This window comes from Chiloscyllium punctatum, chromosome 37, assembly GCF_047496795.1.
Source record: "Chiloscyllium punctatum isolate Juve2018m chromosome 37, sChiPun1.3, whole genome shotgun sequence".
NCBI lineage: Eukaryota > Metazoa > Chordata > Chondrichthyes > Orectolobiformes > Hemiscylliidae > Chiloscyllium > Chiloscyllium punctatum.
In genome coordinates this window covers 33,340,362-33,361,010 of record NC_092775.1, presented here as the reverse complement: position 1 = coordinate 33,361,010, position 20,649 = coordinate 33,340,362, and the positions used below count along the sequence as shown (strand labels likewise).

The 20,649-nt window shown below is 41.3% G+C and overlaps 2 protein-coding genes across 3 annotated transcripts in view; one reads left to right on the top strand and one right to left on the bottom strand.

Annotated features, from left to right (window-relative positions):
* Positions 1–9,612, bottom strand: part of LOC140462987 (beta-1,4-galactosyltransferase 5-like) — a 97,825-nt gene extending 88,213 nt beyond the window's left edge. For both annotated transcript variants that reach the window (XM_072556566.1, XM_072556567.1), the window contains exon 1: positions 9,255–9,612. In XM_072556566.1, the coding sequence (XP_072412667.1) occupies positions 9,255–9,357 (103 nt within the window). In that variant the 5' untranslated portion in view covers positions 9,358–9,612. The remainder of the gene's footprint in view (positions 1–9,254) is intronic.
* An 8,481-nt stretch (positions 9,613–18,093) lies between these two features.
* slc9a8 (solute carrier family 9 member 8) overlaps positions 18,094–20,649 on the top strand; it is a 74,291-nt gene continuing 71,735 nt past the window's right edge. The window contains exon 1 of the mRNA XM_072556565.1: positions 18,094–18,358. Within this exon, the coding sequence (XP_072412666.1) occupies positions 18,141–18,358 (218 nt within the window). The 5' untranslated portion in view covers positions 18,094–18,140. The remainder of the gene's footprint in view (positions 18,359–20,649) is intronic.

Genomic DNA, 20,649 nt, shown 5'->3' with positions numbered 1-20,649 from the left:
AACCCAAGATTAGTAGAGATTATAAACAAAAAGAGAGAAACTTAAAATTATCACAATAAGGCAGCACAGTGGCTCAGTGGTGAGCACTGCTGCCTCACAGCACCAGTGACCCAGGTTCAATTCCAGCCGTGGGTGACTGTCCGTGTGGAGTTTGCATATTCTCACCATGTCCATGTGGGTTTTCTCTGGGTGCTCCGGTTTCCTCCCACAGTCCAAAGATGTGCTGGTTAGGTGAACAGGTCATACTAAATTGCCTACTGCACTCAGGGATATGATGGTTAGGTGCATTAGTCTTGCAAAATGTAGAGCAATAGAGAAATAGGTCTGGGGTGGGATACTCATCGGAGGGTTGAAGTGGAGTTGCTGGGCCAAATGGCCTGTTTCCACACTTGGGATTCTGTGATTGCAATGAACAATCGCTTGAGAAGAAGAAAAAAAGGTATGAAGGCAATTAATGAGACTAAAATGTTAACAAGTCTGCTGAATCTAATGACCTGAATCCTAGGATTTTAAACCAGGTGGCTGCAGAGATAGTGATTGTATTGGTTGTAACCATGCAAAATTCTCTAATTCTCCAAGAGATTAGAAAACTATAAATGTAACATCACTGCTCAAGAAGGGGGAGCAATTTTATAAATTTTCCAAATGACCACAACAATGGTGGAAATTGCAGCAGTATCAAATGAGGCGACCATGTCCAACCAACATCTCATTGGGATAAGACAGGAACCATGAAAAGATTTGGAGACAAAAGTGTGTGTGTGTGTGTGTGTGTGTGTGTGTGTGTGTGTGTGTGTAAAAATGAGGATGCAGTTGCCATCAGATCCCAAACAAGAGAACAGTTCATGCTTAACCGATGAGCATGTCCACGGGGTGATCAAGATGATCACCCCAATAAAGAGATTGCATTAGCCCATAGTTAGTTGAGGAAGGGGACCCATTCTTCGGGGGTCAGGAATGTGAAGTGTTCATAGATGTAGGTGCCTTTGACTCAAATCATAAACATGCCCTGCCAGTAAATGTCAGAGTTAGGATTCAAACTATTGTTGAGTATTATCCCCAACTCCACCATGAAAGAAGGACTCACCTTGCTACAACTGAAAGGGTGCAGGGGTGGAATGAGTAACAGGAAAAGGCATACATAGCTTAAACCAGTGTTCTGAAGAAGGGTCACTGGACCAGAAACGTTAACTCTGCTTTCTCTCCACATTGCTGTTAGGCCTGCTGAGTTCTTCTACTTTTGTTACTGGTCAGTAGTCAGCCCTACAGATATGGACAGATTGTTATTGCAAGAAAAATGATAATATAAAGGGTACTTTTACATTACGGTCCTGATGCAACGGCATAGCAACCAGAGATGACCACTCCACTAAGAGATCTACAACAGCCATAGGCAGGGCCATACTGGATTGTTCTGCCCAGGCAGTTCAGGGAGGTGAGACAGTCATGATAGCTGTGGAAAGTCATCCTATTTATCTGTCAAACTATGGAGCTTTAACATGGGCAAATTGACCAATTTCAGATGGCCTTCTGTATGTTGTTCTGAGCCTCAAAGACCAATCCATACAAATAGAACAGGATGTGGGAATCACCTCCCCGGAAAGAATGTTATCAGAAGGACAGATCCATCACTGTAAAATATTAGTTGAAGACAAGGAAGGCTGTAGTGCAAAAGACAGTCCCTGAGCAGCCGAAGCACAAGATTAATTTACTCATGGAACGAGAAGCTACATCGGCGGGAAGCTCAAGACTGGTTGGGCTGCATTAAATGAAATGGAGAAACTGAAACAAGGAACTTTATAGGGGTTGTGGGGGTAGGGAGGAACACTGCTCAGGCAGCAAACCTGAACTGGTGTGATGATAAACAAAATCATATTTATACAGGTAGTCAGTGTACAGTCAGGATTGTGCGAGACAACATCAGCAAGGATATATAATCACATCAAACATGAAGAGACAATCCATCACAGGAGGAGATAGCAAGCCTACCACAAGGTGCCAGTCATAAAAGGTAAAGGCCCATCCTAGAACAGCCAGCCCCCACCACAGAGAGGAAAGCAGTGAGCAGATTGACAGAAAAAGATGCTGCCAAATTCTGGATACAGATTTGGACATTGAAGCTGATCATGCTAGGTAAAGGTCAATATTGAAAGCGTGCATGAGAAAACACCCCAGGAAGAACAGGATCAGGGAAACCATTCTACAGGGAAATTACTGGAAAAAAAAATGTCACTTAATTGGAATACAGGAGTCATAATACTTGCCTCCTGGAGTTCGGGCACACTAGACCGAATAGACAATATTATAAACCACCGTAACAAATCCATTGAACATACGAGAGAGGATGGTGGGTGCTTTCCCTAGAATATTAACGCAACAAGAGCAACTCTAAACTTGATTATGGGACTAATACTGTTTTAACCAACGACTTAAAGGCTTATTGGCTTCCAAAGGGAACTGCGGTGGGAAACGGAACTATTGGGGAGAGTGTTAGATGGCACAGGTGACATTATCTGAATAGTTAAAAAGGAAAGAGAGGTCAGGGATAAGTTCCTCCTCCAAACAAATACATAAGCCCTAGGCACCCACAATGCACAACAATAAAAGAACTTGCATGTGTTCTGGACAATACATGTAAATAACTAAAAAGGAGGGAGGGGAGAATGGATAAAGAAACAAATGTATGGATCCTTGACAGAATTACGACCAGTAGTCATCATACTATTCAAGTTATCAAGGAAGTAGAAAATGATCCAATAGGTATCCGATCTAGTGTTGCATTCTGCTCACAGAATCTTGAAATCTTCCACTCCCAGACACCATCCAACCTACGGTGGGGAGGGCCCTGACTCACAGACACTTACTGTGAACAAGAGTCATGTGTCATTCCTTTTACGCTAAAGGTCAACCTAGCAAGTTGGACATGGTTGAAGCATACAGGACCAGGTCAGGCCTGGGACAATTCTGATGCATCTTCAGGGAGAGATTGAAGTTTTGAAGTTAGACAGTTTGCAAATAGTATAAAAGGCAGTTCAAGAGGAATGAAGTAATTGAACCAGCTACTTATCCACTGTTTATGTCAACTTCAAGGTTTGTAATCAGCTTTGAATACTTGATGTTAGGATATTCTTTCCTGAACATCTAAGGCCATAAATAGTTAGCAATTTCACAAATGACTCGGTAGTTGTTTTTTGAAACTTTTAAATAGGCTACAATTTCAATTCAATCTACCCCATGATTTTTGTCTTCATCTCTTCTCTTATGCTTTCATAAAATGCTAAACAGTGAAGAGTGAGATCCCAGTCAATCCCCAGGGGTGGGGCGGAGGGGGTGCGCTTCAACCTTTAATTTAAAATTTTACTCAGAAGGTGGCTTATGTGGAATGATTGCAAGTCATTTTGAATCAGTTGGCAGATTTTTCATCGTTATCCATAAAATAGAGTTCACACACACCCCCATCCCACTTCAGTGCTGAGAAACTGTGTTGCTCAAGCTATCAGATTTGCCTCTAAAATAATTTCCATGGCACACCAATACCTTTAGTAATGGCTGCACCAGACATCACTTTATTGTCAGAGGTATGCAGAGTAGACAAACTTGACATCACTCTGCAGTTTGAGGCCAACACTCCAGCTAATAAGCTCTCATTTGATCTCGGTGGGTGACCTAACCACACAATCAGCAAGTATTCTGTCCCACCAGTGCTACTTAAAGGAATCAACTGCTGCTGATTGAGTTCTGCTCTTGAGGTATTTTAATTAGATTAGATTAGATTAGATTACTTACAGTGTGGAAACAGGCCCTTCGGCCCAACAAGTCCACACCGCCCCGCCGAAGCGCAACCCACCCATACCCCTACATCTACATTCACCCCTTACCTAACACTACGGGCAATTTAGCATGGCCGATTCACCTAATGATTTCCAGAAGTTTTTAAATGCCATTCAACAAAAGGTAGAGAACTATGAAGCACCTGAAGAAATTTGCTCTGCCTTCAAGGATTCAGCACAGACCACTTGCTCCCAAACGTGGCTGCAGTAACTTGTAACCCCCTTGACCTGGCTGTGGAAGCAATACTTAAAATTTACCAAATGCTGGACTGAAGTTTTGTAAGTGGTCTATCATTTTTCAAATTCTACCACTTGATTTTAAATACCCAAGACTTTCATAGATCAAACTTATTTTTAAAGAGGACCAATCGTGACCTAAAATGGTTGCTATGATCATCTGACCAGGTTAAGCCAAACTCATGAAACCTTCATTATATCAGTATGAGCTAAATTTAACATTTATTTAGCAACACAATGAAACGCAGATCAAGAATGACTGGCTGTTACACATCAGGATGGAAGTCACCTGCTGATCATCCAGGTTAAAAACAAACAAATAACACCACCAAACACCAGAATCCACAAACCAACTGTGGTTCAAGCAATAGTTTTGGAACAAAGCAGAGATTGAGAAAGCAATACGGTTTAAAATCTAAACACCTCAAGGACACCAAAAATTTTAACTGCAACTGCCTCTACCATTCTTATCTGTACTAGACAATCCCCACCTGTCCCCTTTCTACCATAAAAGATACAGAAGATGAATTAGGCCATTTAGCATATCAAGTCTGATCTGTCATTCAATCAAGGCTGATGTGTTTCTCAACCCTATTCTCCTGCATTCTCCCTATAACCTTTGATCCGCTTACAACTTGATACCCATGTGTGTGCTTGATGCTGCATTTTCATCGTTTTCTCAGGGTAGGAGGTAACCCTGTCACTTAAGAAATCCTTCAACACTGCTTCCTTCATTTTGATCTAGATAATTTTATTTTAATTGAAATATAATAGCCACGTGCAAAAAATGGAATACAATAACGTTCCCTGTGACCGACCGAAAGCCTGACCTGATTGTATGAATTACCTGCCGCTCGTGTTACAATCAAAAAGGAATAATTAATAAATTTTGATGATTGAGCTGAAATGCAAGTATCATGTTTATATGTAATGCAAGCATAGAGCTCATACAGACATCAGGATGTATTCATCACACTGAATAAATTGCCACCTCTGGTGATAATGTTAATTCGTTGTAATGACTCAAATAGATTTGGTGAGATATTGGCTTTGCACACGATGGTCATAGACCTTCTGAACTCACTTTAATGGCTGAGGCTAAGCAGGGTATGACATGGAGGAGGACAGAGAAAGCAGTGAGGAATCTTCCAGGTTCTCTCTTCCCGAATTGCTAAGAAGAGCAATGTTTGTCCCACACAGGTGGTTACAACACTGCAAATGGACACAAACTTAGTAATGAAGTCTCCCCTATTTGGAACAGACTTGAGAAATCAGACAACCTTATTTTTCAATACACACTTTCTTCCCCTATACTTCCACTTCTGAAAAAGAACAATCCTATTTTCTATAAATTTTTTCAAACAAATCCATATAGCTATAAGCATTTCAATGTCATGATTTCTGACTTCAGATGAGACAGACAACAGAAACAAATGTAGAAGTGTAGAATCTTACTATAACTTAAATCACTAAAGACATATTCCACTTCACATCAAAATTCCTTCTTTTAAAAGAAGGATGACACCAAGGTTAAATACCAACAGACACACTAACAAATAGGCCTCCTGTCACAGTAACAGTAAAGCCTTACTTTAATGCTTAATTTTATTATTAACACAGTCTACTCATTTCAGTGCTAATTTAGTCAATAGCATTTATTTTTAAGAAAATTCAGAGAGAAAAAGTCCAGGTGCAGAAAAAGAACTCACTTGCAGTCTGGAGCCCAGAACTGCCAGTCAGCATTTAAATCAAAATACCTATTCAATCTAAGATCAGATGAAATGCTTTGTACAACTAACAGCAAAATATTGACATTACAACAACTCAAAATACACTTTACTATTATGCAACATTTCATAAGAATATTTATGGGAAAAAAAAAGTCACCCTTACACTCATTGAAACAAACTATTTTTGTAGTTATACCATAGTTTACAAAAAGTCTATGGCTATATTGAGGAGCACCAAATTATAATACGCTTACAGGTCAAGCTCGTGAAAAGTGGAGCTCTGTGCAAGAAGGCTCAAGAAGATCCCTGATAAGTTTACACAAAAACTGACTACGTAGATGTTAGTTTAAGTTTAGCTCAGAATTTTAAGTGTTAATATCATAGTTATTTACATTTTTCAATGCAAACACCATATTGAATGTTTTTGATAAATTTAAACAATGATAAAGTTTCTAGATGTTTTTAAACTCCTAACAAACGGCATCACGTCATGATTGTATGAACCATTTCTCAACATGCTTGTATGACATGCAAGTTCTTTGAAGAGAGAATGTTTAAGGGACTGCCTGGATTTCACATCTGTATTTGTATTTTGTTTCAGGGACCTTTGCATAATCAATTAGTGAGGCAAATATTTACAAATATTAAATCAGTCAGCCTGAAATGGAATAATGATTAACATTGACAAAGTGAAATAAATGCCATTAACTTTCATCCTTTGTTCTACTATTTTTCTAGTCAACTTATTCAAAGATTTTGTTATAACACAACTCTGGAGTAGATGGGACTTGAACCCAGGCACCCTGGTCCAGGGGTAGTGACACTATCACTGTACCACGAGAGACACTCCGTTGTTCAATAGAGACTTTTCAAACATATCTTTCCAAATGTAAATCACACTGATAAACATATTTGCATCTTATACATTAAGATGTCTTTGTAAATGTATAAACTTATATTAGGTCATTGAATAAATTTGCTTCAACAGACACCATAATGCAAGGTGCTTTTCTTTAATTCTGGTGTAACAGATTAGAGATGAAGTTAGAAATGATATAGTTACCAGGATTAAGATAGAATGATATAAAGCCAGTTTTATAGTGTTCATGTCTTGTCTCAAAGAAGTACGACCACAATGGCAAAATTTAAAATCGCACAACTACTTTTGATGTCCCTTTCCCACAAAAATCCAAAACAGTAGCGCACTGCTAATAAAAGCCAGTTGACCAGCCTTCTGCTAGGCAGCATCAGGATATGGCTGAAAAATATCACCAGCATTTTTAAAAAAAAATACAACTTTAATTGATTCAAGATCTGAAAACTTCCATAATCAAAATTTAATTTGAAGTTTTCCTTGTGTAATATAACTAGACTTGTAGAATTAAATAGGCCTCAGTTAAGAGCAATGGGAACCCATTAACTTGCTTCAGTTTTTGTAGTACAAGAGGTGGATAACAAAATGACTTTGAAAAAAAGCCAGTGGTCCAACTTCAGTTGAGGCAATATTTTGAATAGTAGGCAAGGGCAAAGCCAAAAATTGACATTCAATGTCAAATGTTCTGCCAAGAAAGGCTACCAATGTAGACTGCTCAGTTGGAAAAAACTACTGGATCGCTGGTGTTTGCAAAGAGAGCCACAGTCAAAAACCCACTATTTTCAGCAAAGAAGGGAATAAAATACGAATGCTGAGTGTTGAAAATATTTCTCAGCATAAATTATATTATAGTAAGCTTGAAAACATAACTCAGGAAACATTTTCAAACAAACCATGCAAATTGCCAAGTTTAGTCTTTTCACTGTTGCCACATAACTAAACTCATTTTCAGCCTTTAGCATATAGACTCCACTGTGAACATCTTCTGCGGGCGGTCACTCTAATCCCAACATTTTTGCATCCTTTTTGTATTCTTTCATAAAACATTGCTCTATTTAAAAGATGGAACATGCTTCGTTAGCCAACTGCATTTTAATAACAAACCCTATGAAAAAGCTCAATTCCCAATATTAAAAATGACAAATGCACTCTGGACAAAATCATGGAGATCAAAATTTCAAAATGACTCCTGTCCAAAAGAGATTGAAGGAAATGGAAAGACGTTACAGAATGACAGTTTCTCTATTGGAATTGTAAAAGAGTAAGAAAGGGAAACATGGCCTTGACAAACAATTTAAAAACTAACAAAAAGTCACTTCTTCCTCAATGCAAGAATCTTAGTCATAGTCTGCAACTATCATCTGGTCTTACTGCAATCAGTGGAATTTATTATTTTGTTTAATTGGTTCCAAACAAATTCATATTGAATAGAGGACACATACAAATAATAAACAAAACACTTGAGGTTGGCCTTGACGAATTAACAACATTTGTATCAAATCGCTCAGAGTTCTTAAATCGCTTCTAAAATAAACTGAGACCTGATGGGAACATCGGTTGTTCCTATTCCCACAACGAAAAATGACCGATTTACAAACATATTAAGTCAGTTTGCATTCATGAAAAATCACGAAGGCTCATTTTATCTCATTAAATCAAGGTGGTTCTAACGTTTATTTCACAGTCATCTCAAGCTTGTACAACTAAAATATTTAGACTTTTGTCAGGTTGAAAAGGTCCTTCTCAGAGTACATTTGTAATAGTACAATCATCCATGTTGTGACTGACCGCACTACTATGGCAGAAAGCACGTGAGAACTGTAGAATGGGGCAACAGCTTACTGAAGGAAATAACTACTATCTGGAAATTTCTCTGCTCAGTTAACAGACGAATGGGTTTTAAGCAGAATTTTAAGGGGTTGTGAATGACTCTGCATCACTGCATTGCCGACTGAAAGCAACATTTTAAGGCGTCAATCGTCTCCTGAGAGTTGGGAAATTCAATATGATTCAAATGTTTCCAGTAACAAGAACTTGCGTAAATCAAGATTGCTTGGTTACAAGTAGATACAGTATGCAGAAATACATCCACAACCTCAGCTACAAATCTTCTCAAAACTCGCTTAACATCCACAACTGTATAACACCCAAACTCTCAGTGGGAGGGGTGGGAACGGAATTGTGGGGACAATTAGAGATAAATGTATTTTTAAAAGAAAACAATATGCACATATTTATAAAGCCCGTCCATCGGCAACACACACAACTGTTTCTTGGGGCGTCTTTTCGATTCCGTGACCAAACCAAGTAGCACTTCCAATAGATAAAGCTTTCTTTTTGAACACATTGCACGTTTCGAGAGACACCAAGCGATTTTCGGTAGAGCCTCCGAGAGGCGATACCCCGGAGTTTCCTTTCTCCATCTCAATCAGATCCAAGCTCCCTCCCGGCTGGGCCTGAAAATGTAACAGCAAAGCAGCTCTCTCCCACCTCCTCCGGGAACACCATCCCCTCAGAGCCCCCAAAATACAAAACCATCAGGAGAGAGGGGGGAGAAAAAACACATTCAAAACGGACACTTACCCAATCCAGGCGCTACATAGATGAAGTACAGGAATGAAGATGACAAGCAGAAGAGAAATAACAAAGCAAACACTGAGCGGTTCGGGATGCGTAAAATTCTCATATTACGCTTTAAAATAAATATATAACAATTGCAGACCCCCGTTAGTTCAGAGAAAGAAGACGGACACCCTCTTGTTGTGAAAAGGTTGGGGGGACGTGAAAAATCAAAGGATTTTCTTCAGGGGAGAGTGTCCGCGGTGGAATAGCGGCATAAAAAAGGAGGTTACATTCCGCATTCATGAATAAGAAGGAATCCGCCTTTAAACCGAAGGGAATGCAGATCTTGCACTAGCTTTTTTTTTGGCAACTTCCGGCTGGGGGAACCGGGACCGCCCTCTCTTGCTGGTGAAAGGAAAAGGAAGATTTTTTACTTTCATGCAAGAATGTATTTCCTGTTCGGGAACAATACTGCTGGTTTTAAACACATCGATGTTCCTTTAATCCCTTTAACCCTCGCATCTCCCTTGGTGAAACTGCAGTCTCTGTTTTTAACATAGTGTGTCCATTCAAGGTTAAAGGCTCACCATCGCCCTCCCTCATTCATTGGCAAGGAGGAAAGTGCAACGCCAGCATTTTCTTTAATAACATGTACATGTCAGATTTTTGTTTTCAGTCGTGTTTTATTTCATGCGATATTACTTAACAAAGTAGGTCGTCATTCCCTGATCTCAGTGGGTTTCCCCAAGGGGTTGATTGTGTAATGTTCTCATCCCTGCCCCAGCCCCGAGGCGTGGGTGTGGTCTTTCTGGTTGCCTGCGCCAGGACCATCGATAATGACGCGTTCCGCTCCCTTAGAAAGTGATTCAGACTGAACACAAAATGTGGCTTTAATCTTCCGTGCGTCATACTCCAATGGGGTTAATATAGGAGTAGTTTGCTAACGAAAATCTTTTAATATTAGATTGCCACCCACTCGGTAAACCTTCCTCGAGTGTGTCCTCTATTGTTATTTCACTTGGTTCATTCTTAATGTATTTTAAAAATACATTGCAAGTGTATTTTTACTTGCTGGTCGACAAAAAGCACAGTTGAAAGCACCAGAACGTGTAGAAGTGGGCTCCACCTCTACCAATCACAACGGTCTCCCTTTCACTCTTTTGATTCAGTGCCAGTACACTAATGTAAGGGCAGGAAAGGCAACAACAGGGGGAAGAAAAGGCAGCAACTTGCTAAGATGCTGAGGGGAAGTATACTAAAGGCTTAGTATGCTGTACTTCAATCGTAAATCAACACGTGCAATGAGATACCCAAGCATACCCAACTGCAGGAAGCTGAAGGAAAACCAGACTGGTAAACCCCACCAAAGGAGGACAGAACCTGTCTGACCCAAGGTTGGGATACAGAAAGACTCTAACCTCACACCTTTAATGCAGTGACTGAGCTGAGATGTCACCTTTTTTTTCTATAAAACCTTAAGTTAGCTCAAGACTGTGACTTGAAATAAGTTCTGGGATTTATATATCAATAAATCAAAACCTGCATTCCTATTCTTAGTGCTTACAGAGTTAACAGCAATCTGGGCTTGTTCAATACACTGTGTCAGTTAGATTTAGATTACTTACAGTGTGGAAACAGGCCCTTTGGCCCAACAAGTCCACACTGGCCCCCCGAAGAGAAAACCATCCAGACCTATTCCCCTACACCTAACACGACAGGCAATTTGGCATGACCAATTCACCTAACCTGCACATCTTTGGACTGTGGGAGGAAACCAGAACACCGGAAGGAAACCCATGCAGACACAGGGAGAAGGGCAACTGTCTGTGCGGAGTTTGCACAAAGGCAGGAATTGAACCCGGGTCTCTGGCGCTGTGAGACAGTGGTGCTAGCCACCGTGCTGCACGTAAAATGCTCTGTCCTTCAAGCCGGAAATGAACCAGCGACCAGAGGATCTACAGTCTTTGTATGACACTTTGATTTTTTTACTGTAAATGCTGTGCACTTTGATCCTGCCCCACTAGCTACCTGACAAAGGAGCAGCACTCCAAAAGCTTGTACTTCCAAATAAACTATAACCTAGTATTGTGCAATTTTTAACTTTGTCCACCCCAGTCCAACACCAGCACCTCCACATCAAAATCTTCAAAGCTATACAGAAAGCAAAAGAGGGAAAAAGGGAAACATCTCCAATTCCACAGAAGATTGCAGAATCTCCTGCTTTATTTCTTCGGGGTTGATGTCAAAGTGGATCTCTAAGAGCTGGAGGCCATCAAGATCATTTTCCAACCCAAAGTTTGTCATTTGAAGCAAAGTACACAGAGAAAGCTGTATAATCAGAAGAAGAAGATAGTTCAGTCACATCATCACAGATCAACATACTGTGTTAGACCCTTGTAACCAGAGCACCAAGCGTCACCATATGTTGTTTTATCCCACTGCTGCAAATGATGGATGTAGCCAAGTTGCAATAGAATGCTTCAGTCAGTTGGATCATGCACTATCACCTGATCTTCGTGGAAATGCTTGTGCAAAAAACATATTTGACCACACGTCTGCTGTGGTCTGCACGTCCCATCCTCAAAGACCTGCAGTAAAGGCAGGAAGTGAGTCCTGTTGGATAATTCCCTGAGAAAAATCATTCAGCAAAGTGCCAGACGTAATGGCCAGAACCTTCAAATAAACTTCAAGGCATAGGGTGGCTGGTGGTTAGAAGGGCTCTCCCTCTCAGATCCCTCTTTCACACCAGAATCTCACAACATCTGCATCTGCACTTGGAGTGGCCATGGTAGAGAAAGAAATTAATCTGTTTTGCACTTTATCTACTGTTACTTTTGAACTGGTCTATAGTGAACTTATGAATAAAATATCCATTGGTGAAGAAACAATGCACTAAGATATTAGAGGTTTGGGATACAGTAAGACTAAAGCTGCAAGATCATAGAACATAGAACAATACAGTGCAGAACAAGCCATTCAGCCCTCGATGTTGCACGAACCTGTGTACTAATCTAAGCCCATCCCCCTACACTATGTCATCATCATCCATATGCTTACCCCTAATGTGACTGAATTAGCTACATTGGCAGACAGGGCATACCATGCCCTTATCACTCTCTGCGTGAAGAACCTGCCTCTGACATCTGTCTTAAATCTATCACCCCTCAATTCGCATCTATGCCCCCATGTACAAGCTAACGTCATCATCTAGGAAAAAGACTCTCACTGTCCACCCTATCTAATTGTCTGATCATCTTGTATTCTCTATCAAATCCCCTCTTAGCCTTCTTCTCCCCAATGAGAACAGACCCAATCCATCAGCTTTTCCTCATAAGACCTTCCCTCCAGATCAGGCAACATCCTGGTAAATCTCCTCTGCACCTATTTCATTGCTTCCACAACCTTCCTGGGGCGGCCAGAACTGTACACAATATTCCATGTGAGACCACACTAGTGTTTTGTACAATTGCAACATGACATCACGGCTCCGGAACGCAATCCCTCTACCAATAAAACCTAACACACCATATGCCTTCTTAACAGTATTATCAACCTGGGCGGCAACATTCAGGGGTCCATGTGCGTGAATACCAAGATCACTGTGCATATCCACACTACCAAGAATCTTTCCATTGACCCAGTATTCTGCCTTCTTGTTATTCTTCCCAAAGTGAAGAATACATTTATCTGCATTGAGCTCCATTTGCTACCTCTTAGCCCAATTTTGCAGTTTATTCAAGTCCCCCTGCAACCTGCAACATTCTTCCACACTGTCCACCATTCCATCGACTTTAGTGTCATCTGCAAACTTACTAAATCATCCACCTATACGTGCGTCCAAGTCATTTATAAAAATGACAAAAAGCGTTGGTCCCAAAACAGATCTTTGTGGCACACCACTAGTAACCGGAGTAAACCACCACTCGTTGTCTTCTTACAGAAAGCCAGTTTCTAATCCAAACTGCGAAATCACCCCCAATCCCATGCCTCCACATTTTCTCCAATAGCCTACTATGTGGAACCTTATCAAAGGCTTTAATGAGGTCCATTTATACCACGTTAACTGCCCTACTTTTATCCACATGCTTGGTCACCTTGTCAAAAAACTCAATGAGATTTGCGAGACATGATCTGCCCTTGGTAAAACCATGTTGACTATCTCCAATCAAATTGTTGCTTGCTAGATAAATATAAATCCTATCTCTTATAATCCTTTCTAAAACTTTACCTACAACAGATGTAAGGCTCACTGGTCTACAATTATCTGGGTTGTCTCTGCTGCCCTTCTTGAACAAGGGCACAACATTTGTAATCCTCCAATCCTCTTGTACTAAACCTGTAGACAATGATGATTCAAAGATCAAGGCCAAAGGCTCCGCCATCTCCTCACTATCTTCCCAGAGAATCCACAGATAAATCCCATCCAGCCCAGGGAATTTATCTACTTTCGCACCTACTTGAATTAAGAACACCTCCTCCTTACTAACCTTAAACTTTTCTAGTCTAATAGCCCGTATCTCAGTCTTCTCCTCTACAATATTCTCCTATTCTTGAGTGAAAACAGATGAGAAATATTCATTTAGCACCTCTCCGAACTCCACAGGATCCACATACAACTTCCCACTTTTGTCTTTGACTGACCCTATTCCTAATCTAGTCATCCTTTTATTCCTCATATACCTATCGAAAGCTTTAAGATTCTCCGTTATTCTACTTGCTAAAGACTGCTCATGTCCTGTCTTTGCACTTCTTAACTCTCTTTAAATCATTCCTAGATAATCTGTAACTCTCCATTACCTCATCTGAACCATCTCGTCTCAACATCACATACGCCTCCCTCTTCTGCTTAACAAGAGATACAATTTATTTAGTAAACCACAATTCCCTTACCTTATCACTTCCTCCCTGCCTGACAGGGACATACCTATCAAGGACATGCCATATTTGTTCCTTAAACCAGCTCCACATTTCAATTGCCCCCATCCCCTGTATTTTGCTACCTCATTCTATGCCTCCTAAGTCGTGCCTAATTGCATTATAATTGCCCTTCCCTCATCTATAACTCTTGCCCTGTGGCTTGTACCTATCCCTTTACATCACATAAAATAATGTAACCAAACTCTTGGTCACCTATCACGGAATCAGATACCTGGCCTAGCTCATTAGCAAGTACCAGATCTAGTGTGGTCTCTCCACTTGTCAGCCCTTCAACATACTGTGTCAGGAAACCCTCCTGCTCACATTGGACAAAAACTGATCCATCCAACGTACTAGAGTTACAGCATTTCCAGTCAATGTTGTGGAAGTTAAAGTCTCCTATAATGACCACCCTGTTCCTTTTACTCCTGCCCAGAATCGTTTTGCCAATCTTCTCCTCCAATCATATCCAATTACTGTTTAACAATAAAGTACATACATTTCAAAATCCTAGCCACAAGACAAATTGGACAGCAAACCCTTCTCTGCTTCATTTCAGGGCTGGATAATGTATAACTCTTTCCTGACAAAGTTTAAAAATTCAGTAACAGTGCACTACCTACACAAGAACACATTTAAAGGAACTAAACATCTAGCCAAACGTGTGAATCTGCGGATTCCTGTAGGTTAATTAGAGATCGGTTAGAAACACATGACCACATTGTAGGAATTTTATGATACTATGTCTAATTGAGAGAAAAACAGGATTAAACATTCAACATCAGCCAAAGGTACACACAGCTCAACTGACCTTCCAAAGCTTTCCTCACTAATATCTGTAAACATGTGTCGAAAAGTGTGGTGGTGGAAAAGCATAGCACGTCAGGCAGCATCCAAGGAGTAGAAGAGTTAATGCTTAGTACCTGAAACATCGACTCTCCTGTTTCTCAGATGCTGCCTGACCTACTGTGCTTTTCCAGCACCACACTTTTGGACTCTGATCTCCAGCATCTGCAGTCCTCATTTTCTCTCTGTAAACATATGCCAAAGCCTGAAGGCAAAGCTGAGGGAAACTAGAGCACAGAATGTACATTAGGAAGAAGGTTGCAAGGTTTGTGAAGGTTTGTCACTCAGGTTGGGGTTTAAGGTGTAGGTTTGCTCACTGAGCTGTAGGTTTGATATCCAGATGTTTCATTACCTGGCTAGGTAACATAATCAGTGGCGACCTCCAAGTGAAGCGAAGCTGTTTTCTCCTGCTTTCTATTTATATGTTTGTCCTGGATGGGGTTCCTGGGGTTTGTGGTGATATCATTTCCTGTTCGTTTCCTGAGGGGTTGATAGATGGCATCTAGATCTATGTGTTTGTTTATGGCGTTGTGGTTGGAGTGCCAGGCCTCTAAGAATCCTCTGGTATGTCTTCGCTTAGCCTGTCCCAGGATAGATGTGTTGTCCCAGTCGAAATGGTGGGTTTTTTATCCGTGTGTAGGGCTACGAGGGAGAGAGGGTCATGCCTTTTTGTGGCTAGCTGGTGTTCGTGTATCCTAATGGCTAACTTTCTTCCTGTTTGTCCTAAGTAGTGTTTGTGGCAGTCCTTGCATGGAATTTTGTAGATGACGTTGGTTTTGTCCATGGGTTGTACTGGGTCTTTTAGGTTTGTTAGCTTTTGTTTGAGAGTGTTGGTGGGTTTATGTGCTACTAGGATTCCGAGGGGTCTTAGTAGTCTGGCTGTCATTCCTGAAACTTCTTTGATGTATGGTAAGGTGGTTAGGGTTTCTGGCTTTGTTTGGTCTGGCTTGTCGTGGTTTGTTCTTGAGGAATCTGCACACTGTATTTTTTGAGTATCTGTTCTTCTTGAACACGTTGTATAGTGTTCTATAGCACACTATAGTCCATCAAGACCAAACCAAACCTCCAAACAGCATTCACCCAGACTCAACCACCAACCCTCTAACTCTGCATTTCCTATGGCTAGTCCACTTAGCCTGCACATCCCTACTCAGTTATGGGCACTTTAGCATGGCCAAACCACCTAATCTACATATCATCGACAATGGGAGGAAAACAGAGCACTTTGAGGAAACCGAGACTTTTACAAGAGATTGTGCAAACTTCACACAGACAGTCATCTTAAGGTGGAAATGAACCCAGGTTCCTGGCGCTGTGAGGCAATAGTGCTAACCACCGAGCCACCATGTTGCCCTATTGTCACTGTGCTAAATGAGATGAATTCAGAACAAATATAACAGCTCAAAACTGTGCCTATCAAGACCTACTAAATTCAATAACCACCACAACTGCACACACACAGATATGCCTGGCATATCCCTCAACCTGGAGAAAGTGAGGACTGTGGATGCTGGAGTTGACAGTGTGGTGCTGGAAAAACACAGCAGGTCAAGTAGCATCCCAGGAGCAGGTGAATCGATGTTTTGGGCATAAACGCTTCATCAGGAAGTTGGTTTGTGGTAGATTATGGTGAGAATTCACAGGTGATTTCTCAATTCTAGTATTAAGTAAAGGAACTCATTTGATTGCTCCATTTCAAAGACACATTTGAGTGTGGAATGTACATTCCCCATTAAGACAGGTAAGAAAATTCTTACATATATATTCATATATCACAAAACTGTCATCTACATTGCAAAATTGCAAGGGACAGATTAGTTTTTATTCTCTCAAGGAAACGTTTCTTGTAAAACGCAACCAGATGTTTATGAGACGAAAACAGAATTTGCTGGAAAAAATCACTGGCAGCATGTGAAGAGAAATCAGAGTTAACATTTCAGGTCATGGAATCACAGAATCCCTACAGTGTGGAAACAGCCCATTTGACCCAACAATCCCAATCCGACTTATTTCCCCCACCCTGCAACCCTCCATTTCCCATGAATAATGCAGCTAACCAACACAGCTCTGAACACTATGGGCAACTTTAGCATGGCCAACTCACCTAACCTGCACAACTTTGGATTGTGGGAGGAAACCAAAGCACCTGGAGGAAACCCATGCAGACACAAGGAGAAAGTGCACACCCCTCACAGATAGTTGGAATCAAACCTGGGGCCCTGCCACAATGAGGCAACAGCGCTAACCACTGAAACACCCTGTTGGCGCTAGCAAAATGTCAGTTTGTAAGCATAAGTTTGTGTGTGGGATATGGGGGGGGGGGGGGGGTTCAGGTGTAAACAATAGATGGGGATAGAGTCCAAAAAGAGAGAACAGTCGGACAAAGCAGTTGATAACAATCCGACTAGGAGAGCAAATAGCTGTTGTGGAGACTGTTAGTGGCTAACAATAGTTAGTGTGTGAAACAAAACATTTCTCTTCACAGATGCTGCCAGACGTGCTGAGCTTTTCCAGCAAATTCTGTTTTTGCTTCTGATTGACAGCGTCCGCAGTTCTTTCGGTTTTTAAGATGTTTGAAAATCGCACAACACCTAACTTTTAAACTTTGCCCACCCCCGTCCAACACCGGCACCCCCACATCACGTTTAAGATGTTTGTGAGAGCTGATATTAGTGGAGATCCTGTGGCAGCATATCAATTTGGTGTCATCCAAAACTGAACTCAATGAACACTCTTTCTGACCATGATGGCAGGTCTAGGTCACTGTGATGAGTGCGTGACGAAAACCTGCGACAAAGTGAGTCTTTCTGAGAGGATATTAAAAAGTCTGCATTTTGGGAGTGCCTTACAGGTTGATATGAATACTTGCACAGTGATAACTGTGCCCAGCCTCTTGCACTAAGTGGAATGGAACATTCAGAAACTGGACGTTCCACAGGTGACACGGTGGGGTGTCCCGGAGCGTATTGGGACTTGTAGTTCTGTGTCCGGACAGGCGAACTACAATCTCCCGGCAGGCTGTGCTGCGGCCGGAAGTGATAGTCCAGGTTGGGGGTGGGGGGAAGGAGCGAGGGGCTGTGCTCGGGTTGATTCGAGTCCTGTCGGTGTGTGCAGTTTGTGGTGACAGAGAGAGGGGGGGCGGGGATGGTGTCTTGTGCTGCTAACCTGGTTGTGGTCGCCCTGTGGCTGACGGGCTGTTGCATTCGGTGCGATCCGGTGGAGGCCGGGCAGGCTGCAGCTGGCTCTGAGACACAGGCTCTCCTGGAGCACAGGGCCAGTCAGCAGCGAGATGGTGCTCAATCCCAGGCCGTTAGTCACAGTGACACATCTGCGGAAAATGGAAAGAAAGGAGATCAGGACAGGTGAGGCCGAGTGGGTAAGATTAAGGGGATCAAGGTAATTGCTGTGAGACACTGCTGCTCCACACTGACCTGCACTTGTTGTGGTTTTTAAGAACTGATCATAACTTTTTAAATAAAGCAGATTTATTTTAGCTATTTGTTTTTATCATATTAAAATAAATAACTTAAGTAATGAACAGGGCTTCGGTTCATGCAAATTGAGCAATACGCAATTGAGACTATTCGTAGACTTCCTGATTTCAGCAGTTTGTATGTCGATGCTCCGTTTGAAATTAAATGTTTGTGAACGTGTTAGTAATCTGATGGATGATTCATCTGCTATAACAATGCAGAACTGTGAGCGCTTGAAAGGTTTGTCTAGCGCTAACTCTCGCGCAGTGCATTATTTAAATCAACTCAAAAGTCACAGGTACTTCACCTTGATGGGAATTTTGATTTCAATACTGAAGATGCTGGTGTGAAATTGCTTTTGTCAAAGTATCTTATTGAAGGTGTGATTGTTCAGACAAAACTGTATAGTGGGTCACTCACAATCGCACCAGAATTATGGCTGAACTCTGTATAGTGATTAATTTATTAACTGCCCCTTTTTATTTCTCAAGTTTTTAGCTACCTAGCCATTTTTCTTTGGATTGAAAGAGTCATGAAATTAGTTAGCACCTTATCATCTAAGTCTCTGTTAATCTATTCTGGTGAATGAACAAAATCTCTAATCTGCAAATATTGCAGTACATAAGAGATTGATGCCCAAACGTGCCCAAAAATTTGTCAAACAAAATTTCTGTCTGCCCTGATTTTGGATGACCATGACTCCAAATGTTCTTTACTGAGAAGTTCATACAGTGGCTTAGCTACTACTTATCCCACAATCACGTCAAACTGGTTTGTGGAAATTTATAGCTGTTTATGGAACTTGACTATTCATATGTTGTTTGTTGTAAATGTACTTTGTGAATGTCTCCCTTGCCCCATGGCCATGGAAGGATTTGTATAAATGCAAGTTTTTTTCTCTAATGATTCAAATAAGGAGTCCATTAAAAGTAGTGGAATAACTTACCAGGTAAGTTCAGTGCACTCATTTAGATAGGATTAGAAAAAGCCATTGGGGTTCATCTGGCTGTTGGAGGTATCTGGGAACTTACGGGTCACGTACTTTTTGTTAAATTCTTGTATCAAATGTTTCAATAGCTGTTGATGTTACCCCTCTGTGAACTTGTTGATACAATTATCCACTACTGACTTCTGTGACAGTACATTCCATACAGGCACCAATTGCTGCATAAAGTAACACAAGCTACTTACTTACCAACCTAACAATAGGCAACCTCGCCAACTCACAGAACATTTCAGGGACACATGCACCAAATGACCCCACTGTCCTGTGGCCAAAAAGTTCATTTCCTCCTCCCACTCTGCCAAAGACATACAAGTGCTGGGTCTTCTTCACTGCCAAATCCGAGCTACCCAGCACCTGAAGGAAGAACGCCTCATAGAGTCATAGTCATAGAGATGCACAGCACGGAAATGGATCCTTCGGTCCAACCAGTCCATGCTGTCCAGATATTCCAACCTAATCTGGTCCCATTTGCCAGCATTTGGCCCAAATCCCTCTAAACCCTTCCTATTCATATACCCATTCAGATGCCTTTTAGATGTTGAAATTGTACTAGCCTCCACCACTTCTTCTGGCAGCTCATTGTACACACACACCATCCTCTACATGAAAAAATTGCCCCTTAGGTCCCTTTTATATCTTTCCCCTCTTACCATAAACCTGTGTCCTCTAGTTCTGGATCCTCCATCCCAAGGGAAATACTTTGTCTATTTATCCCATCCATGCCTCTCATGATTTTATAAACCTCAAAGAGGTTCCCCCTCAGCCTTCGACACTCCAGGGAAAACCGCCCCAGCCTGTTCAGCCTCTCCCTCTAGCTGAAATACTTCAACCATGGCACCATCCTTTTAAATCTTTACTGAACCCTTCCACATTTCACAACATCCTTCTGATAGGAAGGAGACCAGAATTGCACACAACATTCCAAAAGTGGCCTAACCAATGTCCTGTACCACTGCGACATGATCTCCCAACTCCTATTTTCAATGCTCTGACCAGTAAAGAAAAGCATACCAAACACGATCTTCATTATCCTCGATAACTGAGACTCAGCTTTCAAGGAGCAATGAACTTACATTCCAAGATCTCTTTGTTCAGCAGCACTCCCTCGGACCCTACCATTAAGTGTATAAGATTTGTTTTCCCAAAATGCAGCACCTCGCATTTATCTAAATTA